At 35.6% G+C, this 23,341-nt stretch overlaps 3 protein-coding genes across 6 annotated transcripts; all 3 read left to right on the top strand.

Annotated features, from left to right (window-relative positions):
• The first annotated feature begins 1,492 nt into the window (after positions 1-1,492).
• LOC104905412 (AT-hook motif nuclear-localized protein 7) lies at positions 1,493-10,402 on the top strand. 4 transcript variants are annotated; one of them, XM_010693959.4, is made up of 7 exons: positions 1,498-1,956; positions 2,633-3,077; positions 5,765-5,832; positions 8,702-8,833; positions 9,135-9,296; positions 9,534-9,847; positions 10,049-10,402. In XM_010693959.4, the coding sequence occupies exons 2-7, from the start codon at positions 2,720-2,722 to the stop codon at positions 10,056-10,058; spliced, it is 1,044 nt and encodes a 347-aa protein (XP_010692261.1). In that variant the 5' UTR covers positions 1,498-1,956; positions 2,633-2,719; the 3' UTR covers positions 10,059-10,402. The 4 variants fall into 4 exon arrangements, with proteins under 4 accessions (XP_048496813.1, XP_010692261.1, XP_010692259.1 ...); XM_010693957.4 differs by having other exon boundaries at positions 1,498-1,962; XM_048640849.2 differs by lacking the exon at positions 1,498-1,956 and adding an exon at positions 2,059-2,222.
• Positions 10,403-12,051: 1,649 nt separating this feature from the next.
• LOC104905413 (proteasome subunit beta type-1) lies at positions 12,052-18,551 on the top strand. The gene is made up of 7 exons (XM_010693960.4): positions 12,052-12,267; positions 12,351-12,458; positions 13,641-13,722; positions 16,888-17,017; positions 17,150-17,292; positions 17,415-17,501; positions 18,228-18,551. Exons 1-7 carry the CDS (start codon positions 12,221-12,223, stop codon positions 18,300-18,302), a joined length of 672 nt encoding a protein of 223 aa, XP_010692262.1. The 5' UTR covers positions 12,052-12,220; the 3' UTR covers positions 18,303-18,551.
• A 2,960-nt stretch (positions 18,552-21,511) lies between these two features.
• LOC104905572 (probable xyloglucan galactosyltransferase GT11) lies at positions 21,512-23,008 on the top strand. The gene has a single exon (XM_010694160.3). The coding sequence runs from the start codon at positions 21,512-21,514 to the stop codon at positions 23,006-23,008; it is 1,497 nt and encodes a 498-aa protein (XP_010692462.3).
• Positions 23,009-23,341: the final 333 nt, after the last annotated feature.

Here is a 23,341-nt window from a genome sequence, read left to right as displayed (position 1 = left end):
TATTAAAGATGGAAATGATATTCATAGGCAGGGTTAGATGCCTAAAATGGAAAGAAAAAATCAAATCAAGCATTTATTACTCAAAATTAATGTGTAATTTTGTATTGCTTTTCCAAATTGTTTCCTCTATTAGAAATATATTAAATGCTTATATATAATCCTAAAAGTTACATATAACATTACCCATTAAGGATTAACAACTAAACCAAGTGATTATTGTTGTTATCATTTTAAAATAAATGATTTATCTTATTTAATTACACGTATTGCCCTTAAGAAGTACTACTGTTACCTCTATCTAGAAGGGTAATATTAAATGGTTTACCTTATTTTCTTATTGTTGAGTTTAATTCTATTGACTATAAATAATTAGGTAGACGATATATTTTGCCTCTCAAAATTATACCTATTATTAATATAATTTTTCTTAATTTTAAAAAGACAAAAGCTAACGTATGCTTTCGAATTGCTAGATAAAAAACATATTATTCTATTTAATTACTCATAATTATATAAAATAATATAACAATATATAATTTCAATGCAATGCATTTAATGTCTTTCCCTTTCCTATTCAAAAATATTACTCCCTCCGTCCCAAAATATAGTTCCCATTTCCCTTTTTTCACGGTAATTTATGCAAGTTGGGATAGTAAATTTTTTTTTGTTTATTTAAATAAATGTTGTATGGGAAAAGATGATTTTAGGAGAGAGAATGGAGATAATTGGTGAAAGAGCATTAATTGTAACATTTTGGTTGAATAAACAAAGGAAAAAACAAAATTCAAGAAGCAAATAAATGATGGGACACGATTTTCTAGACAAATTACGAAAAAATGTGGAACTAAATATGGAAATGAGAACTATATTTTGAGACATCCAAAATGGAAATGAGAACTATATTTTGGGACGGAGGAAGTAAATTCTTTATATTAAAATTATCTATTATTTCAAAACAATATATTTCTTATGTAGCGTTTCAGAATGTTCGCTAGTAAGCTCCAAAAAGGATAAAACAAAACTCTTTTTAACACAAAGATGAGAACTTTCTGAACAACAAAAAGGCTCCTCACTGAATTTGGTGCAAAAAATACATTAATAATTAATATTCATTGAATTAAAAAAGTTGCTACATTTTCTTATTTGTCTCTAACAGTCAACCTTGTGTCATACGTATTCATATGACGGACCAACAAAGTACACGATTACCAACATAAACCCCAACACTTTACAGACTCATGCGTTGGTTTACTTAGTAATTTTACCTCCATTTTCAAGGCTAATCTCGTAAATTCATCCATATATTGACCGCTAAAAGACAAAGGTCTGGTCAACGCCAATTATAAAGGGTCCAATTTACTCTCTCGTGCTACTCTTTGCCAGCTTTTTTTTTTTTTTTTTTTTAACTTTTTTTATTTATAAGAAATTAATTACCAATAAATTATTTTTTTACAAACTTTTAATTTATTAATTTTTTTTTTTTTTTACTTTTGATTGTCTTTTTTCTTCACCTAATTTCACCATCTTACCCCTTGAAATTCAAATCCCTTTTGCCGGATTCCAAACTTCTACTCAAATTGAATTTTATTTTCGATTTTGGCAAAACCCCACAAATTATTGTAATTAATTATTGCTACTACTATAGTTTATTTTGGTAGCTCAAATTAAAGTTAATTTTTTTTATAAATTTTTCAGCAATTTCCAAAGTTTTTACTATTACCAGTAGAAATTTCATTTCATTTTCATTTCACCCTCTTTTTTTCTCTCTCTATTGTATTTTCTCTCTCTAATTTCTCACTTAAACAATCAAAGATTTTATTTTTTTGCAACTTTAATTTAGGTGTGATTTTGGGTTTGCTGGAAAAGTTGTTCATTACTTGAAGGTGATGATTTTTCTGTCGTTTTATACTTGGAAAGGTGTCGTTTGATGGCATTGAAGTGTTATTCTGAACTTTGGTAAAGGTTTGATTTTTTTTACTTTATGTTATGAAATATTTAAGTAGCTACTTAGTGCATAAATCATACACATCTTACTTAAGTACTGTGTTTTAGTTGTTATAATTTTGTTTTTGGGTTTAGTAAAAAGTTATGATTTTGGGTTAGTAAGTGATTAGTGTGTACTTTACAAAATGTTGGGTTTTATAAAAAAAGAGGAGAATTGAACATAATGTGGGAAAGTTTAGTTGATTTTTAGTTGATATTTAGATGTATGTATGAATCTGGTATGAATTTTCAGTATAGAAGCAGAAAAAAGATTCATTTTTTATTTTAAGTTTTGCTGATTTGCATATTTTCTTCCTGGTCCTTCATAGCTTTTTTTTTTTTTTTTTTTTCTTTTTTTTTTTTGCATAGTGATTGTTCTCTAATTTCATTGTTTTCAAGTTTGCATGTGTTAATTTTTCCTTTTGCAAAAGTGAATATGAAGTGGTTTCTGTTTATGAGTAGACTTTCAATTTCTTAGGGTTCATAAATTGTTACACTGGACAGAGCATGCTAGGTTAGATGTATAGAATCTTTTCCTTACTGAAGCTTTCTTGAATTGTTAAGAGTTTGATAGTTAAAGCTAATGTCAAAGCTGAGTTTGTTAACTGGTTTTTGATAAAGTTTATACTCTTTAAAATTGTGCATGCAGGGAATAGGCTTATATAGGATCTTACTAGTTTGAAGGCATATTTGGAATATACTGTAATTAATTGGAAGAATACATAATTATATATGCATGGAGGCCAAAGAAAATATGACAACGGGGGTGACGGTTATAGGAGCAGAGGCTCCGTCGAATTATCATGTGGCATCCAGGGGTGAATCCCCTTCTCATGGGCATCCTCAGACAGCTATGTCACCTGGGGCTGTGACTCCAGTAAGTGCTGGGATGTCAGGATTGATGGAGAAAAAGAAGAGGGGAAGGCCTCGAAAATATGGTCCAGATGGTAGTGTATCGAAATCATACTCGCCAATGCCGATATCAGGATCAGCACCATCATCAGCTGGTAGTTATCCAAGTGGGAAACGGGGTAGGGGGAAATCAGCGGCTTCAGAGGCCAAACAACAGCCCAGATATGATATGGTTTCCATGGGTATGTGGGTGTTTATGTTATATTTTATATATCTTGAACTTTGATGCACAAACATGGCAAGCATGTGGTTTATTTAGTTGTGAAAGTTATTGAGATATTTGCTTACGTTCTTGTTTCTTTGTTGATAAGTTTATCACATACCCTCATTATTTTTGTGAAAATCAAGAGAGACTATTACATAATGCTGGTTCTAGAATTTAAATAATTTGAGTTTATGCAACCATGCTGAATGTATGTGTTGGATGTGGTATGAGGATCATGCTGCTTTAACATGTTCTGTTTTTATCTGCGTATCGGAGGGGTGAAAGAGAACTTTGAGATAGAGAGCAATTGTTGTAGCTAGTTGCTGCGTTAGATAGGTACCTAGAATCATATAGTACCTTGACGAACTCCTACATCTGTATAGTATTGTTAAGCTAGCTTATGCTTTGAAATGGATCTATTTCTCAGTTTATGAGATTTTCTATGATTTATCATCCCCAAAACAGAAAAAGGTTCTGCATGATGATTGATTACAGTTGCTTGAAACCCTTTAAAAAGTCCCAAAGTTTTGTCAGCATTAGTAGTATTTCTTGGTTCAGAGGAGCTAGTTTGTAAGAATAATGCTGGCGTGGAGCTAACTCATAGCTTTCAAAATTTGGTACTCTTAAGTGTTCATCCTTGTCATTGGTTCTTATATGGACATGGAAAACAGTGCAGCTGAAGTTTAAGATATACTGAAATTGATGCGAATGACCTCATAGTGAAGATGTGAATGTCAAGTTGCTCATCCATCTATTGCGAAATGTCAGCATTTCATTCTTCCAAGAGGTTTGTGAGCAGCACAGATAAGAGGAAATTTTGCAGTTAGTTACTTCCCCTCGGTTTAGTTTTACTTGCAACATGGGGGGAGGCACAGGAGCCAAGGAGAAAAGAGAGATGGAGAGAAATAAAATAGGGCCCATGTGATGAGGAGAGAGATAGAGAGAAATCAATGCCGAAAGTAGTAGTGTTGCAAGTAATTAGAGATTGCCATAAAAGGGAAGTGTTGCAAGTAAAAGTAAACAGAGGAAGTATATCCTTTTTCAGGTTCCCTGGACTTTATATCAATAGATATCAAAGCACTATAATCACCATGTTAGGATAGTCAGCTGTCTTTAAGCTTTGATAAACATTAAGTAGAGCTCCCCCTCTACATTTATACAAGGCAATCTGTTAGGATCAAATATCAGTCAGGTTATTCAGGTTGCACTTTGTAAGAGTTATGCATAAGAAAATAGTATTACTCTTCATGTTGTGTGGTAGCTAATTGGGGTTGCGTGAGTAAGGATCTGATCCTCTGTGGCCTGTGAGATTTCATATCCATTTTCATCTCCAAGAATAAATTAGTTTTCAGTCCTGGGTTTGTGGAAGCTTTACTGTAATATTGCACGTTGACTTCACGAGTACACCAATGTTACCATAGAGTTATTTGTATTTTGCTTCACACAGGTCTTAAATACATTAGTGGGTATTTCTACTCAATCCGTTTGGATTTTGTTCAGATCCTTTTTGTTTTTCAGGCTAAATATATTCTTTTAGCAAGGTGAACCACTTAGTGGTGTATCTATATTGGGTGTTTAGCTTAGAAGATGATTTATGCAAGTGGCACTGAACTATGGGTATTGGTATTGACGTGTCCTTTACCTTAGGCGACAAGCAACTTCATAGTTGAGAAAAAAGGCGGACAGAGCTTAACAAATGATATAACAAAATCACTCAGGATCCCTCAACATATTCAGTCGGCCTTTGCTTGTGTATTTTGTTCTGGAGCTTTGTGTTTACAAATGACATTACTCATTCATTAATTAATGTTAAAATTGCTCTTTTCTTCTAAATTCCTAAATACAGCAGCAAACATGAAGTAGTATTCTCGCTCAGGTAGGGTCTGGGGAGGTCCAATGCGTGCACCCTTACCCCTACTAATCCAAAACTATTTGTTGGGCTACCTCCGAAGAAACAAACAAATAAATAAATGAATCTTCAGAAAGGAAAGCCTAAGCTAGTCTTTACTATTTTTTTATTGGATACTGTTGCTTGATGATTGATTGAAGGGTGTCGCGATGCTTGCAGAGGCTTGCCACCACAGAGCAGCCGTTGCTATTTTAATCTTTTATCTTTCTTGGCTCTACTGAGTCATCTTCTATTCTTCTGCATATGATCAGTTTGGGTTGATTGAGAATCAGTTGATGATTGCTAGCAGTATTATTCTCATGGACTATCTGCCAGTACGCTACATTGGATCTAGTACTAGTTGCTGTTTGTATCTTTTAGAATATGTTTCACATTTGAGAATTAAGATTGCTTAAGCCAAAATCAAGACTCTGCATGTAATGCAAAGACTCTGCATGAAATTGCATTACATTGAGGGGGGTTCATGTAGTACTCTTACTCTGCCAGCAACAATTAGTCAATTACATAATATGCGTTTGAGGGGCTCTTAGCCTTAGTAGATCAAGATGCACTTCAATTTTTACCCTTGACAAGTCAGTATATTGAAGAGACTCTTGGCGTTTGATTCCAACTTTATACTGGCCTTAAGTTGTTGAAATTGCAAGAAGAGTAATAGTAATCATTTTTAAGTTAGAAATGTGAAATGAAAACAGAGTATAATTTATTTGTTCTCATGTATATGCTATATATATTCAATGTTTAGTACCTTGATGCAGGTGACGAATTTGGACGTACTGATGGAGCTAACTTTACTCCTCATGTTATAACAGTTAATGTTGGTGAGGTAAGTCATGAAGAGAAAGTAATACAGTTCTGATGTATAAGTTTAAAAAGGATATATTATTTGTGTTGCATATGCAAGTCTTTTGTGGGAGCTTGGCTGTTTGTTTTCCATGAAATGATAGTGCCATAAGAAATGCAGACTGAAAATCCTAGGTCAAAGTCAATAGACAACTACTTGTATGAGAAGATGAATTCAATGCCCACCTCTTGTTTTATTTTTGTGTTTAAAAGAAAGGAAGATTAAAAAGGGTTTTCTGTGCTATAAGAAATGCAGACCAAAATTCCTAGTTCCAAGGTCAATAGACAACTACTTGTGTGAGAAGATGAATTCAATGCCCACCTCTTGTTTCATTTTCGTGTTTATGCAAAAGAAAGGAAGACTAAAGAAGGGTTTCTCTATGCGGGGTCCCTGTGTTTGTTGAAAATCTACATTCGTATCTTCGCCTTTTTCAAAGTCTCTATAGTATCCTTTTGGTTTCAAAACTCAATGATCCCTCTACCGACTACCATTATCTCTCAAATGATAATATCATCAGTAAGATGATGTATGTGTTCGAAACACATTTCTTGGTTCGAAACTAATATAATTAGCTGAATTTCTTGTTTAAAGTGGGGTATTTTCTTTTAAACGCGTAAAACGGAGTATTCTTAACAAGATAGTTGGTTTTCTTTTTCTTTCTAGGTTAATTTATCGTTATGGACTAGAAGGTGAAAGACCTATTCTTATTTTGTGCTAACCTGTTAAGGTGGCTAACACCCTCTCAAAGCAATCATTGGGTATTTGCTTGAAATTTCTTGGCGTGCGAAAGATTGTTCTGATTTATAATTAAATAATCTATGCATGGGGAAGGTGCCAAATTTTATTCCTAATCTAAGACTGTTAGAATTTAGATTAACCATTTCTCAAAAATCTTTTCTCTCTGCAATCCGCAGTGTATTTTTGTTGTATACTGGTCAGGCACTGATACAGAAATTACCATTTTTAGAACACGAGAAAGACCAAATTTTCCTGATTTAGACCGACCAGCATTACAGACACCTTATGACAATTTGCTTGCACAGTTCTACCTGAATTTGGCTCCCAATTGCTTTGTCTTCAAGATTCTGAGAGACTGAGAGTCGTATGGTCTCCCTCTCTTGTTCTAGAGAACCTGTCAAAGAGTAGAGTCAACAACACCAAGTACTAGACCCCTTCTTGAGACTCCAATTTTGGTGCTGAAAGAGTTGCCATGTAATGGGATCAACACAGGAAATATGTATTCAAAACCCTCAAACATTATGTTTCTGAGAGTACCTTTTACTATCATGATTTCATCAACCTTCGCGGAGAAACTTTTGCTCAAAGGTCTTGAGACAGGTTTTGAATTGTGATGTACATGGAAAATAGACATACGATTGTAACAAAAAGAAAAATATATATTATCAGGAGTGAGAACTACAATTTACCAAAAAATGATAATGCCTTGTTGCCGACAAAGTTAAAGATGAGGAACATGCATTATGGAGTACTTAGCCCCAACGAAATTTAGGATCTAGCATCATCTTTTGCCTGCGAAAAGCAAGGACAAAGCCATTAACATGAGTAGTGATACGGTCATTAAGATGGTTTCGCAATCGACAACTAAGGATAATGAAAACTAAAAAAAAATTTCAATCTCAAGGAGGCTGGAGTTGGGCGCACAACTTTGTGAGACTCTGTGCGGAGGCTGGTGGAAAATCTCAAGAACACACATTTGAATGGAAGGCTTCTTGTCCTTAGGTTTCCTTTTGGGGTTGCTTGAGTCCACATTTCTCATATGGACCACATATTTTCATTGGACTATTATGGCGTGAACAAATCACTTACGAAAACAATTTGCCTCAGAGAATTCCATATTTGAAGGCTATGACTGATGGCCTTAGGCAGCATTGAGACTCTTGGGAGATTCTTAGTGAAGGTCATAGTCCCACAAGCTATTTCTGGGAGACCTCTTAATGACAGCGGTGGAATATCTTGAAATAAAAAAAGAGGAACAGCTTCCAAATTCGAAGCATCCCTCTACAGTCTTCCAGTTCCAGCTATCCATTGGTTTTCTTAGTCTGGACCTATTGTTACCACAGTACTGAGGTAGTCTGAACCAACCTTGGAAAGATAATTCAAAAGTACTTGCGGTTTCAGATTTTTTACTGAGTTGGTGAAAAATCTCCATGGAAATACAAGCCTGATGGCTTTTGGGACTGTGGATGATACTACACCCGGTGGTGGTTGATCATAATGAAGACCACTAGTATACTTACTATGGCCTAGAGATCTGTTTGAGATACGCGTTGGAAATTGTAAATGAATTCAAAGGTTTCCATTTTTCTTCTTTGTCTCTTACTACATGCCTTAAGCCTAGATAGTTTGCGTCATTTCAATGTCTGGAGGTGCACATGAATGTATGTTGGTAGCTGCTGTCAAACCTTTACAAATTACAATACTATATCTTACCTTTGGGGTGGGGAGGAAGAGGGGTGTGGCGAAGGCTGTTCGACAAATAGGGACAGAGTATAGACTGACTGAACACAAAGGCTTCTGTGAGCAAATATTGCCTTGGAGCATAAAACCCAAAAAATGGACTATTGCCTTTATATTACATTCAGTGGAAGAAATAGGCTTATATAGTCATAAACTTTTATCGAATAAAAATAGGGTAGGGTAGGGAATGGAAGAAATAGGCTTATATTCTCATAATAAACTTTTATCGAGTAAAAGTAGGACAGGGAATCTATGTTGACAACACTGGGGAAAGACTCTTTGCTTTCGCCCCATAAATGCTTACCAAGGAATATTCTGCTTTAATTATGGTGAACTCTACTTCATCTTATTGGTTGGTTACTGGCTTGTTCAGGATGTTACAGCAAAAATCATATCCTTTTGTCAACAAGGACCACGTGCAATTTGCATTCTTTCAGCTAATGGAATGGTATCAAATGCTACACTTCGTCAATCTGATTCTTCTGGTGGTACATTGACGTACGAGGTAAATAGTAAATACTTATTTTTGCATGTTACTTCCCTTTTTTTCATTTGACCAATTTTCCTATCTATGATTCAATAACATTTTCTAAACTTGGCCCATTGACTCCTATTGTTCATACTCAAGTTAGGCAGTGGTGCAGTGCCTTGTGAAACATGCAGTTACAATAAAGTTTAGCGTTGTTGTCTTCAAGTTCTTTATGCTGAACTTAGCTTATTTGCACTGAACCAAACTTGTTTTGTTGAACTGAGTTGCTTTACCCGACTTATTTTTGCCAATTAGAATTTATGTTTGCTGTTGTTAGGGACGCTTTGAAATAGTAAACTTGTGTGGATCTTTTACACCTACTGAAAGAGAAGGTACAAGATATAGGGCAGGTGGGCTGAGTGTCTCTCTGTCAAGTCCTAATGGTCAAGTTGTTGGGGGATGCGTTGCTGGACTATTGATCGCTGCTAGCCCCGTTCAGGTAAACATTCTGCTTTCACCCTGTTTCTTTTAATATGCTCTTCCCTATCATACCAAGTGTTAATATCATTATAATTTTAAGTTTGATGGTGTAACTGACAACTGTTGACCACATTTCTGCATTATAAATTAAGAATTTTCTGTTCTCTTTTTCCATTCGTGACCATAATAAAAGAGGGTGTTTCTAAAGAAAAGGGAAAATACAAAATTTCTCATATCAACACTTTTTATGTATCAGGTGATTGTGGGGAGTTTCTTACCAACTAACCCACCTGAGCTCAAGCCAAAGAAGCATAAAGTTCAGCAACAACAACAACAACAACAACAACCGTCTGCACCTACTCCTTTTACAATTACAACCGCCCTTCCCCCGCCTTCTACTGCAGAGAAAGACAGCTGTAATGGCCAAGGTCACAACCATAATAATTCTGGTGCCCCGATGCAGAGCCTCACTTCGCCTACATCTTATCAACGAGATAATTGGCCGAACACACATCCTATGCAGGAGCGAAGGACATCGACCACTGATATAAATATATCATTGCCTGGAGGGTAATATACCAACCATACCCCCATCTCACTTCTGGTTGACAACTGCCCTGTCCTCCTCGACTTTTTCTTTAATTTTGTCCCTCTCTGTTTTCATATTAGCGAGTAATAAATGAAGAAAATAAGGTCATTAAAGTACTCGACTTCCATGAACATTTTTTTCGGATTCCCTAATCATGATTTGTGGACTTCTTCATTATGCAGGATGCAGTAGCCAGTAGGTCCTCAGCTGGTAGTCTGACTTGTATGCTAATCAGCTAATCACAGGAGGAGAATATAAAGGCTTCTTAGAGGGTTTTCCCTGATTGTATTATGTGCACATTTTCTGAAATTTGGAGATTTGTATGGACTAACTTAGTATCAATTAATGTTTTACACGCTAGTTATATTAGGAAGCTGTGTTTTAGTATGGCAGGTTTAATATGCTGGGAAGTAAGTTGGGTGTGGTTCTTGTCTGTATCACTGTATGTTCCTCTATAGAAATGATAAGGTTGTAAGCACCTTATAACTTTAGGTTGAATCTTGATTACCACGTTTATGATATTGGTTTCTTGGTTATACTCTTGTACTTCGTTTTCTTTAGTTGCATCTTGCATGTTTCCTTCTCACATATTTACTGCTTTCTACGAGAAAAGGTACTAAATATGTAATACAAACTAAGGGTCTGTTCTCTTTGACATAAAACAACTGAACTGAATTGAATTGAATTGAACTGAACTGAATAGTGATATGTGAGAGTAAAAGTATTGTCCAGATCTGATCTGAATTGAACTGAACTGAATTTAGTGTGTGGAAAACCTCAAAATTGCAAAAACCAGAGTGAGAGTGAAATATCAATCCATATAATCAATAAAAAAAAGGTTACTAGTAAATAGCCAAACTACATCTAATTGCCAACCATCACCGTATATCCAGATTCTAGTTTATGCTTAGGTGTAACTAAAGCCTAAAGGATGGTACATCTATAGACTATAGTGACATAAGATCGGGAGTGGATGACTTGTGGTAAAAAACATTCATAACACCTATAAATGAGACAAATATGTATTCAAGTGTAGATTAAAAACACTACTATATACTACAAGAGTGTAAAATAAAATTATAAAATCCTCCTCCAATCATAAGATCTTTAGAAACAAAAAAAAAAAAAACAACACTCTAGTAGTAGTAATAGCCTAATAGGATTAAAGACGACATTTGGTTAGGGCTGACAATTAGGCCGGTTTCGTGTTCGGGTCGATAATAAATGGGCCAGGAATCCCTTAACCCAAACCCAACCCATTTAATAATCAGGTTGAAAAACTCAACCTTAACCCAACCCATTTAATAAACGGGTTATCCATATAACCCATTTAACTATAATTATCATTATATTGAAAAATAATTATTTTCTTAAAAAGCTAAATGAGCAAGTTCACAATTTAGAATTTCTTGGAATGATTATGACTTATTTTAGTGATATTTTACTTTTTTTAACAAAATTTTACATTTATTAATATATTTTTTTCGAGAATTTTCTATATGTTTAATGTAATAAGGTCAAAACAAGTCATTTTTAGGTCGGAAATGTCAACCTAAACCTAACTCGTTTAATTAAACGGGCAAATCGTGTCAACCCATCTACTTAAATGGGTCGAAAATGCAAACCTTAACCCGCTTATTCGAGTTAGGTTTAGGTCGGATTGTCAAATTGGATTAGCTTTTGACAGTCCTACATTTGGTCGGGGTGGCCTGAAGCACGACATGACACTTGCACTATGTAGGTACGACATAATTCCTTAATGTGCATGTTTGCATAACATGACACATGCACAAGGAAGGTACTTAATAATAAACGAGACACAAACTTCGGCATGACAAGATCACACATTAATTTTGAATAAACGCACAAAACACGATAGGATATGATATGTTTAAGCCAAATTAGACAAAAGCCAGTATGTCGTGTTTGATCAAGCCTCTATAAAGTACAAAGAAGGGGAGGGAGATTCGAACCTGTTAACCTATTGTTCACAGCACCTCAATGGCTCAATCTTAACCACTAGGCTAAGACATCCTTGATATAGACTATATATGCGCGCCTTGATTATAATTTGGCCAAACGAAACACAAGCCAGTATATCGAACCTGATCAAGCCTCTAGCCCATAGCGCCATCTTTTAAGATGTAGTACTATACAATAGTCTAAGAAAGCGAGACGACGTCGCTGAATCTCTCAATCTCTGAATCTTGCGCAGAAAGAAAAGCATTAGAATAAACCCCCATACATTACCCAAAAAAGCTCTTCAATTCAACCTCCAAAACACTTTCTTCTCGCCCTAAACTCTCTTTCACTCACACTCTCTCTCTCTCCTCTCTCCGATCGACGAAAACACCATGACAAAGCAACACGCAAATTGGTCTCCTTACGATTTCAATGGAGGGTAACTTTCTCTCTCCTCTAATCTCTTCTTCTCAATCTACAATTTCGTATAATTGCTTCATTTTTTTCCTTCTTTTTTCTCAGAACATGTGTTGCAGTAGCTGGTGTAGACTACTGTGTGATCGCTGCTGATACTCGAATGTCTACTGGATATAACATTCTCACTCGCGATTACTCCAAGATTTGCAAGCTGTAATTTTCTCTCTCCTCCTTTTTTTTTTCACATCAATTTTTACTTTTTCGAATTTGTTTTTCTTTTCTGCGTCGTATGTATTTCTGTTGTTTGCTGAATTTTACTGATTATTTTTATTTTTAATTACTGTTTCGAACCTTGATTTGTTGGATTGGAGAATTTGAATGAGTTTGTTATTGACATTTCTTTCCCTTTCTGCAAAAGATTTAGTTAGCGTTTCAATCTTAGGGTTTTACGGCGATGTCAATAATGATTAAAAGTGTTTGAAATAGGCTGAATTGCAACATTTCCTTGGAGATAGAGTTGGTTGCTTGATTTTATTTAAAACTAGATCATTAGGAATTGAGGATTACTGGATATGCCGAAATGCATTTTGTGCATTTGACTGTTTCTGTTGTGATATTAGTTAGGTTTAACTTGCTCGCTACTGTTGGCGATTTATGAGCTGGGGATTGCATTGTCTTGCTGAATTACATTAGAAGCGTATGTTTCAGTGGAGCAAAGCTTGTTTTTGCAGTTTATTAAAATAAACAGAACATTTGAAGGAAATAATGTTTTGGCGATTCTAATCTTTTAATGGTACTGACAAATGATGCTATTTTGAGTTTAAGAAACTGGTAACTTATGTGTTTGTGGAATGATCATTTTTGTTGAGCTTGCAACTCTTGCTCTTGCATTTTGTTATATGCGAGCTACTTTCAACACGAATCTCAAGGCCATGTCCTCCACCGTATGAACTATAAATGCATTGCTTATCAATATAGACTATCCAGATTATAACTCAGGAACTTCTATCAGAAAATTAGTAGATCTGTAAACTGTGCAGATTGCCAAAGTCATACCTTTACTCATCAAAATGGAAACTAACATCACCAGGGTAGGCAGGGTTGTGCTTACAAATATTTCTCATGGAAAATAGTAGTTTGCATCTCAAATATATGTAAATTTTTTGCATCCAACCTCATGATGGTTGATTTTTCTTTTCTCGTGTATATATTTCAGGGGGGATTATTCTGGCATTGTATATTGTGCTGCTTTTCTTGAAATGTGTTAAAACTGTAAATGTACTTTTGGTCTTTTACTTCACTGTTGGATCTTATGGTTGTCAACTGCCAAGCAGTCAACTTTCTCTCCCCCTCCCCCAGTATGTTTTTTGATTGCTTGTCTCGTTGATTTTGCAGTGCTGAAAAGAGTGTGTTGGCTTCATCAGGATTTCAGGCTGATGTGAGGGCTCTACAAAAGCATTTAGATGCAAGGCATCTGGTAAAGATTAGAATTTTTCCCCCAATAAGTGATCTTAGTTCAGTTGTCTTAAATTTCTGTAAATCATAGTAGTGGCTATATGTAGCATGGTACTTCTTCTAGGTCACGTACTCGTACCCGCACCCGTACCCGATACGATACGTATCCTGTATGGGTACGCGTACCCTTTCCTAAAATTTCAAAATCTTGCCGTTTTCCGTCCCCGTACCCGAATCCGCACCCGTATCCGTACCCGTCTATGTGCAACCTAGGTGGCTACACTGCTCAATAACTGATTTTACTTTGCTTCCATTATCAGTTGATGAACCTGAGACAGATAAATGCTAAAAGTAAAATTGTATACTTCAAAATTCTAACGTTTTTGCTCGTCTAATCCTGCCATTTTCAAATCGAAAAATTAAGGTCTTCAAATCTTGTAAACTGGTATTAATGATAATGAGCTGTAAGAGACACTAGATTCAAATATCTTTAGCTAGGTACTACTTCAATTTCATAGAAGTTTTCAAATAGAATGTGGAGAAGGTAGATTGTAGTTGAAATGTAATATGTTTAAGTTAGAATGGCCTAAGATAACATTGAAGTGGTTCTTGTTATGACATTACCTATTGCTTAATAGATGGAGTACAATATTTTCGGTAATCATCTGTTGTTAAAAGGAAGTTTAGCTGATTAACATGTATTACCTGTCTATAGGGAAGCTTTTCCTAGTTCTGTGTAGCCTAAATCCAGCTGTTGCAATCTATTGCGTTGAGATAGTTTAGCTGGTAAGGTCGCAACTCGCATATATATGGACATCTCCAAGACTGACTTTTTTGTTGATATTGCCAAAATTTCCTATATGTGGGCGGTATTGTTGAAGAGTGAGAAATGATTAAGTAAACTATTGGCCATGCCTAAATAGAAGTTTTGCAATTACATAAGACTGCCGGATATGGAGTGTGTCCCAAATATTATGGGAAGGAGGGAGTTAATGAAAAGAAAATAAATTGTTGCGAGAAATCTCGTTATGTTACTCAAGTCTCAAACTCAAGAACTCATCTTAGGCACAAGTATGTGTCCCAACTCCTAATGCTAGTCTCAGTTATGGAATGAAATTTTTCCAAGACTTTTGTCCAAAACAAAGTGTTAAAAGTGCCATGCCCATGTCTAAGCGGCAAGGATCACGCATTGGTACTTAAGTTAAGAGGAAGAGTTTGAGTAACCTAGACAATTCAAGCAGACTTTATTTACCAAATTAGTTGCTAGTCTATTTCCATCTTCCAAGTAGTCTTTATGTTTTGTACCAACGTAGTTGCTGGTGTATCTCTTTGACCTAGTGCATGATCATACCTACAATCATTCACTAGCACTCCCTGTTCAGGTCTTGGAAGCATAGAAAATATTCTGCTAACATGTGCAGTGATGTAGGAATGGCGTCTCACGAGTGTTAGTTTTGCGGCTATTATGTCAGGATTTGACAAATGGGAAAATACTTTTTCTCATTGTTATTCAAAATTTTTGGAGCATATTCTATAGATTGTAGTTGCAAAATTACTTCTTTGAATCGTACTATCTAATTTTTGGAAGAAATAAGAGGTTCTTACCAATTATAAAAGACTGAAGTTCTCTTATATACTATGCTTAAGAACTTTAATGAGGCATGAAAATGGCTGTTGGGTAACCTAGGTTCTATAATGAGTGGTTGCGAAGTGGTTTGAATCACACATATGGAATGGCTTTTCACAGAGTGGAAAACTGAATCTGTCACAGATTGATCCTGAGTTAACTTTATGGGTAGCAGAGCTGATTTACCTAACAAATGTTAACTGCAGTAAATACTACGTGATGAGAGTTTAATCTGATGACGTTTATGGATTGTTTTGCTATTGTGGATGGTTAGGCTAACCAACGAGGAAATGGTTATCTTATCAAAATTTGAATTTGTCGGGCATCGTTTGAACAGATGGGATATTGGGATTTAGGAATTGAGTTACTATAGAAGCTAGTACAAGAACTACAATTAGTTTGAAATTATAGTTTCGACGTTTTACTGAGGTCAAGATGTGCTCAACATTAGATAAGACGAAATTTAGACTGGATTGGAGCAGTTCCCAATTTCTTTCTCTCGGGATCTTGATAGCTATCTAATTTATCTCTTTAGGTGGGAAAGGAAGCTTTGATCGTATCTCCAATCTCCATATGATCTGTGTCTCATTGATCTATGCTAGAACAATAAGCTGAACTGCTCTTCTTTTTTTTTGGAAACTTGTGTCCAAAGTTCCAAACTTGCTGTAGGATCTACTGTATATATATAGATTGATGTGGAAAGTTAAATCACTATCTTTTCCAAGCTTTTATGTTTTCTCTTGACAAGAACTTCTGCACCAACATAAAGACTTTGTGTCAGTTGAGGCTCCTGTCTTAGGTGAGGTAAAAGGGTGAGCTTGATTGATTTATGTAGGGTTGATGGAGACTAGAGAGGCTATTCTCAATTGACCCTTACTTCGATACATGACCATCTATTATGATATAATGAATAGGAATTTTCATGAGGTATCCTTGAGCTTTTAATGAATGCACGCGGTACCCATAAAGTTTGTAATAAATCCATTATATACCCTTGATAACTAAAAACGGGAAAATGTTGTTAGTTAATCCTTGGAGCAGTTAATTGGAACACCAAAATTTGTTGAGATTGGTGGAAGGGATAATGGGAACAATGAGAGTACCTGATCTTGGATTTTTGGCGAAGAGGTTAATTATCGACATTTCTGATGTTAGACGATCATTAAGGGTATATGGTTCACTGTGGTTTTGAAAACGCGGGGTACCTTGTAGTTTAATAACACAGAGGTACCTCATAGGAATTCGCTGATGAAAAAGAAATACTTGCAATATATAGTAGGTTATTTAAATTATTTTTTTTTTTGTGAAAAGAAGCTGTGGAGTGTTGAATAGTCGTCTCAATTAGAAATGAACTAATAGAACAAGCTTTTTTTTCCAATAAACAATTTACTCTCTTTATTTTGTGGTATTGTATGATAGGACCGTTATGTAGGGGTTCTTGTTGAAAAATTATTTTATGTCAGGGTGATCTATGAATTATGTCTGGTGTGTGATAAACAGTAACATATTTGTTATCTTTATATCTGTATATAACTTTCTTCTGTTTGTAATTGCACCCAGATCTATCAGCATCAACACAACAAGCAGATGAGCTGCCCTGCAATGGCTCAGCTCCTTTCAAACACTCTCTACTATAAACGTTTCTTCCCTTACTATGCATTCAATGTATTGGGTGGCCTTGATAGTGAAGGTACCTCACGGAAGTCTTGCTGTCTTTGTTTTGATGCTTTTGTTCTATTCATGTATATGCTTTTAATGTCTTAACAAGCTACTGAAACAGAAAGCCTATTGATTATGTGTCATTAATGTCTAAATGCTTCAGGCAAGGGATGTGTTTTTACATATGATGCTGTGGGGTCATATGAGAAGGTTGGGTACAGCTCCCAGGGTTCTGGTGCGAAGCTTATCATGCCTTTCCTGGACAACCAGCTAAAATCTCCCAGCCCCCTTCTATTACCTGTACAGGTGTGTTGTGGATTTTCTGGCTATTTTTAGATAGTTGTCCCTCTTTTGTACCCTTTATTTTTCTCTTCTCTTCTCTCTTTACCAACAACTTTAGTTGACTAGAAAATTTTTGGCGTATGCAGGATGCTGTGACACCACTGTCTGAACCTGAAGCAATAGATTTAGTGAAAACTGCATTTGCATCTGCAACTGAGAGGGACATTTACACTGTAAGTTTTTTGCTTTGCTTTGAAGCGCCAGTTCTTTCACTCTTGAATGGGAAGAATGGCAAATGACATGCTTTACGGCCCTTTTGGTAGCCGGTAAATGGTAATAATTGGTGATAACCAAAATTGATTTATATGTAATTTTGTAAAAGAAAGTTTCATGTGAACGTCCATGGTCAAAACATTTTCCCTAAACGTATGGTTTTCTCGATAATTTTAATTATCACTCAAAACCACCTTTGAAGTCGTAATAGAATATTATTGAAAAAGTTGTTTGGGGAGGGATAAGCATTAACATGGACATATTGGGATTGAGCATCTTTTTTCCACAAAATGAAAAATTTCCTATAAATTCATCACAGTTACCACCTCTTATTACTAGTTACTACATATCAAACGGGCATCTATGTTATGGGTTTCAAGCGTGTAACTTCTCTTGAAAATTTTGCTTGGAAGTCTGTGCTGTTCTGTGTACCAAACATTATAATCTATTGCCAATGAACACCATAAAGTTTCCGGGTACAGAATAGTGCTTAAGGTTTTGGACATGGAATGTAACGTTAACCATCAATCCACCCCCCACCCCCCACCCCCCAATAAACCCGGGCTTCCCTACAAGAAGTAGCTTAAAACTTTTGGTGCCATAGTGGAATTGGTTAGCAGATGGGAAAGATATCATGTAGGGTTGCTTCAATAGCCTGTCTACTGACTCTTGTTTTGTTCGGGCAGGGTGACAATCTGGAAATTTTGGTTCTCAACAAGGATGGTCTTCGTCGAGAATACATGGAACTCAGGAAAGATTAGTATGTATTTTGAGAGTGTCATTGTTGCTCTTAATGTTAAATTGAGTTGTTCTGTTGATGACATTGAAGCTTCGTTAGTTAAAATCATGTTTGTTAGCAGAAGACGATGAGAAATTTGAAACAGGGATCCTCAGTTCTTGTTATGTAAAACTGTAGAAAGAAGTAGCTTTGCCAGAAAACATCACTATATCTTTTGGCTATTTTCTTTCCAATTATTAGATCACAGTTTGGCTGTTCTATTTCTTCTGCACCGAAACTTTTTGATACCTCTATTCTCTCGAAAGCCTTTACGATGTCGATATGTTGATACCGTTGAGTGTTGAAGGGCATGTCAACCTTAGATCTAGTCGCGATACTGGCACAAATATTGGCAAGTGTGTGTTTCATTCTGAATTTAATAGTACACTACATGAATGTTAACATGGAATGACTGAGTTGGATTCTTAGCGGACCACACAGTATTAAGCATCAAGCAATGTTCTTCTATCCACTATAAGATGTTCTTTGTCCAATATACATGTTCTTTATCCAATATACATGTTCTTTACCCAACATACGATATTGTTTTCGGCTTGTTGACAAAAATATCCCAACATACGATATTGTTTTCAGCTTGTTAACAAAAATATTCCATACGTAACAGTGATATTTTACTCTGTAGAATATTTTTCTTGTCTTTGATGCAATGTTCTTTTGCTAAAAAAAGTTTTTTCCCTTCATACATATGATGCTCTTCTATTCAATAAAAGATGTTCATTTGGAACACAATTCAATAAAAGATGTTCTCATATCCAATATATGATATTCTTTTGCTTAAGAATGCATGTTATTTGAATATGAAAGCGGTGTTTTTCTACTCAAAAAAGATGTTCATTTCTCTTTTATACTATGTTGAAAAGTGAAAATTTTAAGGAAATAAAGAACATGAATAAAAATAGGAAATTGTTGTGAGAAATATATATAGAAGGAATGTTACTGAAAGGAATTTATCAGAAGAGTATTGTATATGAGTCGAGTGTATTCACTTCTTACAAATGACAGTATTTATAGATACAAACTTTACTGTGTATTTTACAGAAATCAACAATTGCAGCAATCGGCAAGAAAAACTCACCCATGTATTGAATACATGTCAGGTGGACTTCACTGTGCTTAATAGTGGAATTGCCATTCCACTGTTTTCGCAACAGAAACAAAATTATTGAATAAATATAAAGAAATGAAAATCCCATCTGATTTTGTTAATTTGAGAAGCAATTTCAATAGTTTTTGCAGTGAGTTTTCTGCTTGACTAGCCGATGATTAACAAACCATGTGGCCACACTCTTATATAAAAGGATAAACATACTTCTGGCGTTAATATAGTATTATATATGTGCGTCGTATTTTACTAGTTCCTGTTGGTTCCCCAAACAAGGACCACAACAATAACGTACTTCACCTATCCTAGGAAAACCAAAAAAATCCAATCTAAGCAAACCCCTTGACATTCGCTCTGCGTTTATTGGTCAAATGATCCACAAGTGAAGACTTCATTTATAAGAGTACATATACAAGATTGCTGTTGACTTCTTTTATAATAGTGTATCTGTTGGGAAATAAGCAACAAAAATGCAAAATATCGGGAAGAAAAATATCATATAATATGCAAAAATGACAACTACAATAATTTTACGTGGAAAATGCTTTTCAATAATAGGGAAAATCTATGATTCTGATCCTAGATATGAAACTCTACTATTAATATTTGGGAGTACAAATGTAACTATTATAATTGCAATATTAGCTATAGGTAAATTGACATTAACACTCTGAACTATACCGCAGGCGCACCCAATGTCACCAACTATGACTTATAGCCAGAACACCAGCAAGTACCGATATGGGTGCAGTCCGTACCATAAATGAGGTCGGAGACCAGAATTATTACCGGTGACGAGAGAATTTTAATATTATTTCATTATTTTTCCATTTTCCCCCAAGTCTCCGTCCTCATTTATTTTATTAGATGACTTATTTTGAGGTGAGAATTTTGGTCTCTAGCCTCATTTAAGGCATGCAATGCATCCAAATCGTTACTTGGTGGTATTTTGGCTATAAGTCATAGTTGGTTGTGCTGGATGCACCTAAGCTATAGTTCATAGGGTTTATACCAATTTGCCTTAGCTATATTGTATTTAGAATAGATCACACTTAAGCATAACTTATGAGCTTCTCCAATAAGCCATCATTATAGTTACTAATATGTGTTTATCTCGCTAGTCTCTCGCTACTAATATGTGTTTATCTCTCTCACCAAAACTTCCTATCACTTTTATGTATTGTGAATTTGTGCGCACTCTAACCTTCTCTAGAATTGCACTTACACCTTCTGTTCTTTTTCTTCTTCTTGTCATTTATGAACTCTCGCGCAATGCAAATACATAAGCATAACTTATGAGCTTCTCCAATAAGCCATCATTATAATTTGGCCACAAAAGTCAAGCTTTTTAATAAGCTTAAGCTGCCATCTTAGACTTGTTTCTTCTTAGGCTACATAGAGGCTAGAGCCTTTGCCATAAATTGGTGACTTTAAGTCAACCAAAGTATCCTTCTTCACAAGTTACTTCTTTTCTTTTTCTTTTCTACAAATACCATAATATTAATTATTTGGGATTTGGGGAGATTATCCTAACAGTATCTCTCTAGGCAGCATTTCCATCTCTCTAGGCAGCATGCTGAAGAATGGAGTATAATAGTTGTCAAATTTCATTGGACGAGAATCTCTATTCTATAAGGCAACACATGGGGGACACCAAAAAAATAAAAAAAAGGAAAAAAAAAGAGATAACTAACTGTTTCATTTTGATTGAAAAAGGGAGCAAAGTAATACATTTAAACTAAACATCAGTTTTTTGAGAAAACAAAATATAAAAATAATTTTTCTACCAAATTAATTTCATTTTCACGCTATCGCACGCATTGCGTGCATGTAAGACTAGTTTTGTCCTTATGTAAATACTACTAGCATAGTAACATATTGTTTGAATTTTTTTCTCCTTAAATGAGCAATATAATGGTAAGAATCTCTCTACCATCACATTTTCACATGTTATGAACTTCTTCATATACGCAAGCCACAATGAGCAGTAATAAATCTAACACAGGCTGACTTGTTTTTACCAAAATTTGTATCTATCAAATTAAATACTCTCCAAATCCATGATTATGATGCCAAAGGTTTTCAGAGGTTGTCAGAAGAGTTTATGCTTTGTTGCTGCTGCAGCTCTAGGATTTTTGCTGCTGCATTTTTCTCTGCCTGAGTTTGCATATATCTCAACTTATGCCAAAACAATTTGGCAGAGTCAAGGCATGTACCTCGGCCTCAGCCTCGCGAGTAGCGTTCCTGAAGATCCTTGCACGGGCCGTTACATCTACATGCATGATCTCCCTACAAGATTGAACCAAGACTTGCTTACAAAATGTCAGACACTCAGAAAAAAGTTCAATTTCTGCCCTTATGTGGAAAATGAAGGTTTTGGCTCTAGGCTTAACCTTAATGATAGTTCAGAGAATTCTGAAAGTGTGATGTCAGGTAAAAGTTGGTATGAAACTAACCAATTTAGCTCAGCAATGATGTTTCATACTAGAATGAAGCAATATGAGTGCTTAACAACCAATTCTTCCTTGGCATCTGCAATCTATGCACCCTATTACCCCGGTCTAGAGGCAGGCCGGTATATGTTTGGCCGGTTCAACTTATCAGCAAAGGATGCAGGAGCCTTGGATTTCACAAGCTGGCTAAGGGGAAGACCTGAGTGGTTGCGCTTGTATGGGTGGGACCACTTCTTTGTGGCTGGGAGGATCACTTGGGATTTTAGGAGGCCAAGCTATCTAGGTACTAATTGGGGTAGCAAGCTCATGAATTTGCCTGAAACAAAGAACATGACAATGCTGACGATAGAATCAAGTCCTTATGCTAATAACGACTTTGCAATTCCATACCCGACCTTTTTCCATCCCTCGAATGACAACGAGGTCTTACAATGGCAAGAGCGAGTAAAGAGGACAAAACGAACTCACCTTTTTGCGTTTGCAGGGGCCCCGCGTCCTCATATAACCTCCTCTGTCCGGGGGGAACTAATAAGTCAGTGTAAGAAAGCGTCAGGAAAACGTTGCAATTTGGTTAACTGTGCCCCAAAGAATAAAATCAGCTGTAATAGCCCAGATCATATTCTCAAGGCATTTATGATGTCAGATTTCTGCTTGCAGCCTACTGGGGATTCATATACAAGGCGATCCACATTTGATGCTATCTTGATGGGTTGTATACCTGTTTTCGTTCACCCAGGATCAGCTTATACCCAATACTTCTGGCATTTGCCTAAGAATTATACCAGCTATTCAGTTTACATACCGAGGCAAGGGATTAAAAATGGGACAGTCAGTGTTGAGAAGGTTCTGCTTCGGATTCCACAGAATGCTGTTACAGCTATGAGGGAGGTGGTAATAGGAATGATTCCAAGTATCATTTATGCGCGTAATAAGTTGAAAACTACTGAAGATGCATTTGATATCGCGATCAAGGGAATTCTTGAGAGGATTGAGGATGCTAGGAGAAATATTATAGAAGGAAAAGACCCAAGAAGTAGGTTCCCAGAGAAGTCAACTTGGAAGTATTACTTGACAGGGAAAGTTGATAAACATGAATGGGATTCTTTCTTCTGAATTTTGTAGTAAATTCAAGCTTAAAAAAGAGGGATAACAACCCATTTATTTCCTTATGTTGTTCTTTTCATGTATTTCTTTTCAGCAATTCGAATGCACTTTACATCTCTATTGTAAAAACAAGTAAAATGCAATCTTTTACAATAAGAGTTAATATGGTCAATAAATAATAATGCATTTCTCAATACTATGGTTAAATAAGTAGTCTGATATTCTCTGAATTGCTGTTCATCCTATTTTCTCCAGCTCTTTGCCTGGAAGTGCAAGCATAATGTAAGTCAATAGTTGATTAATTTCCATGTTTAATACAAGTAGCATCTGCACATTTTATGC

The sequence above is a fragment of the Beta vulgaris genome, chromosome 1 (genome assembly GCF_026745355.1).
Source record: "Beta vulgaris subsp. vulgaris cultivar EL10 chromosome 1, EL10.2, whole genome shotgun sequence".
Lineage (NCBI taxonomy): Eukaryota > Viridiplantae > Streptophyta > Magnoliopsida > Caryophyllales > Amaranthaceae > Beta > Beta vulgaris.
Note: the sequence above shows the minus strand (reverse complement) of the source record. Positions and strands in the feature narration are given on the sequence as shown.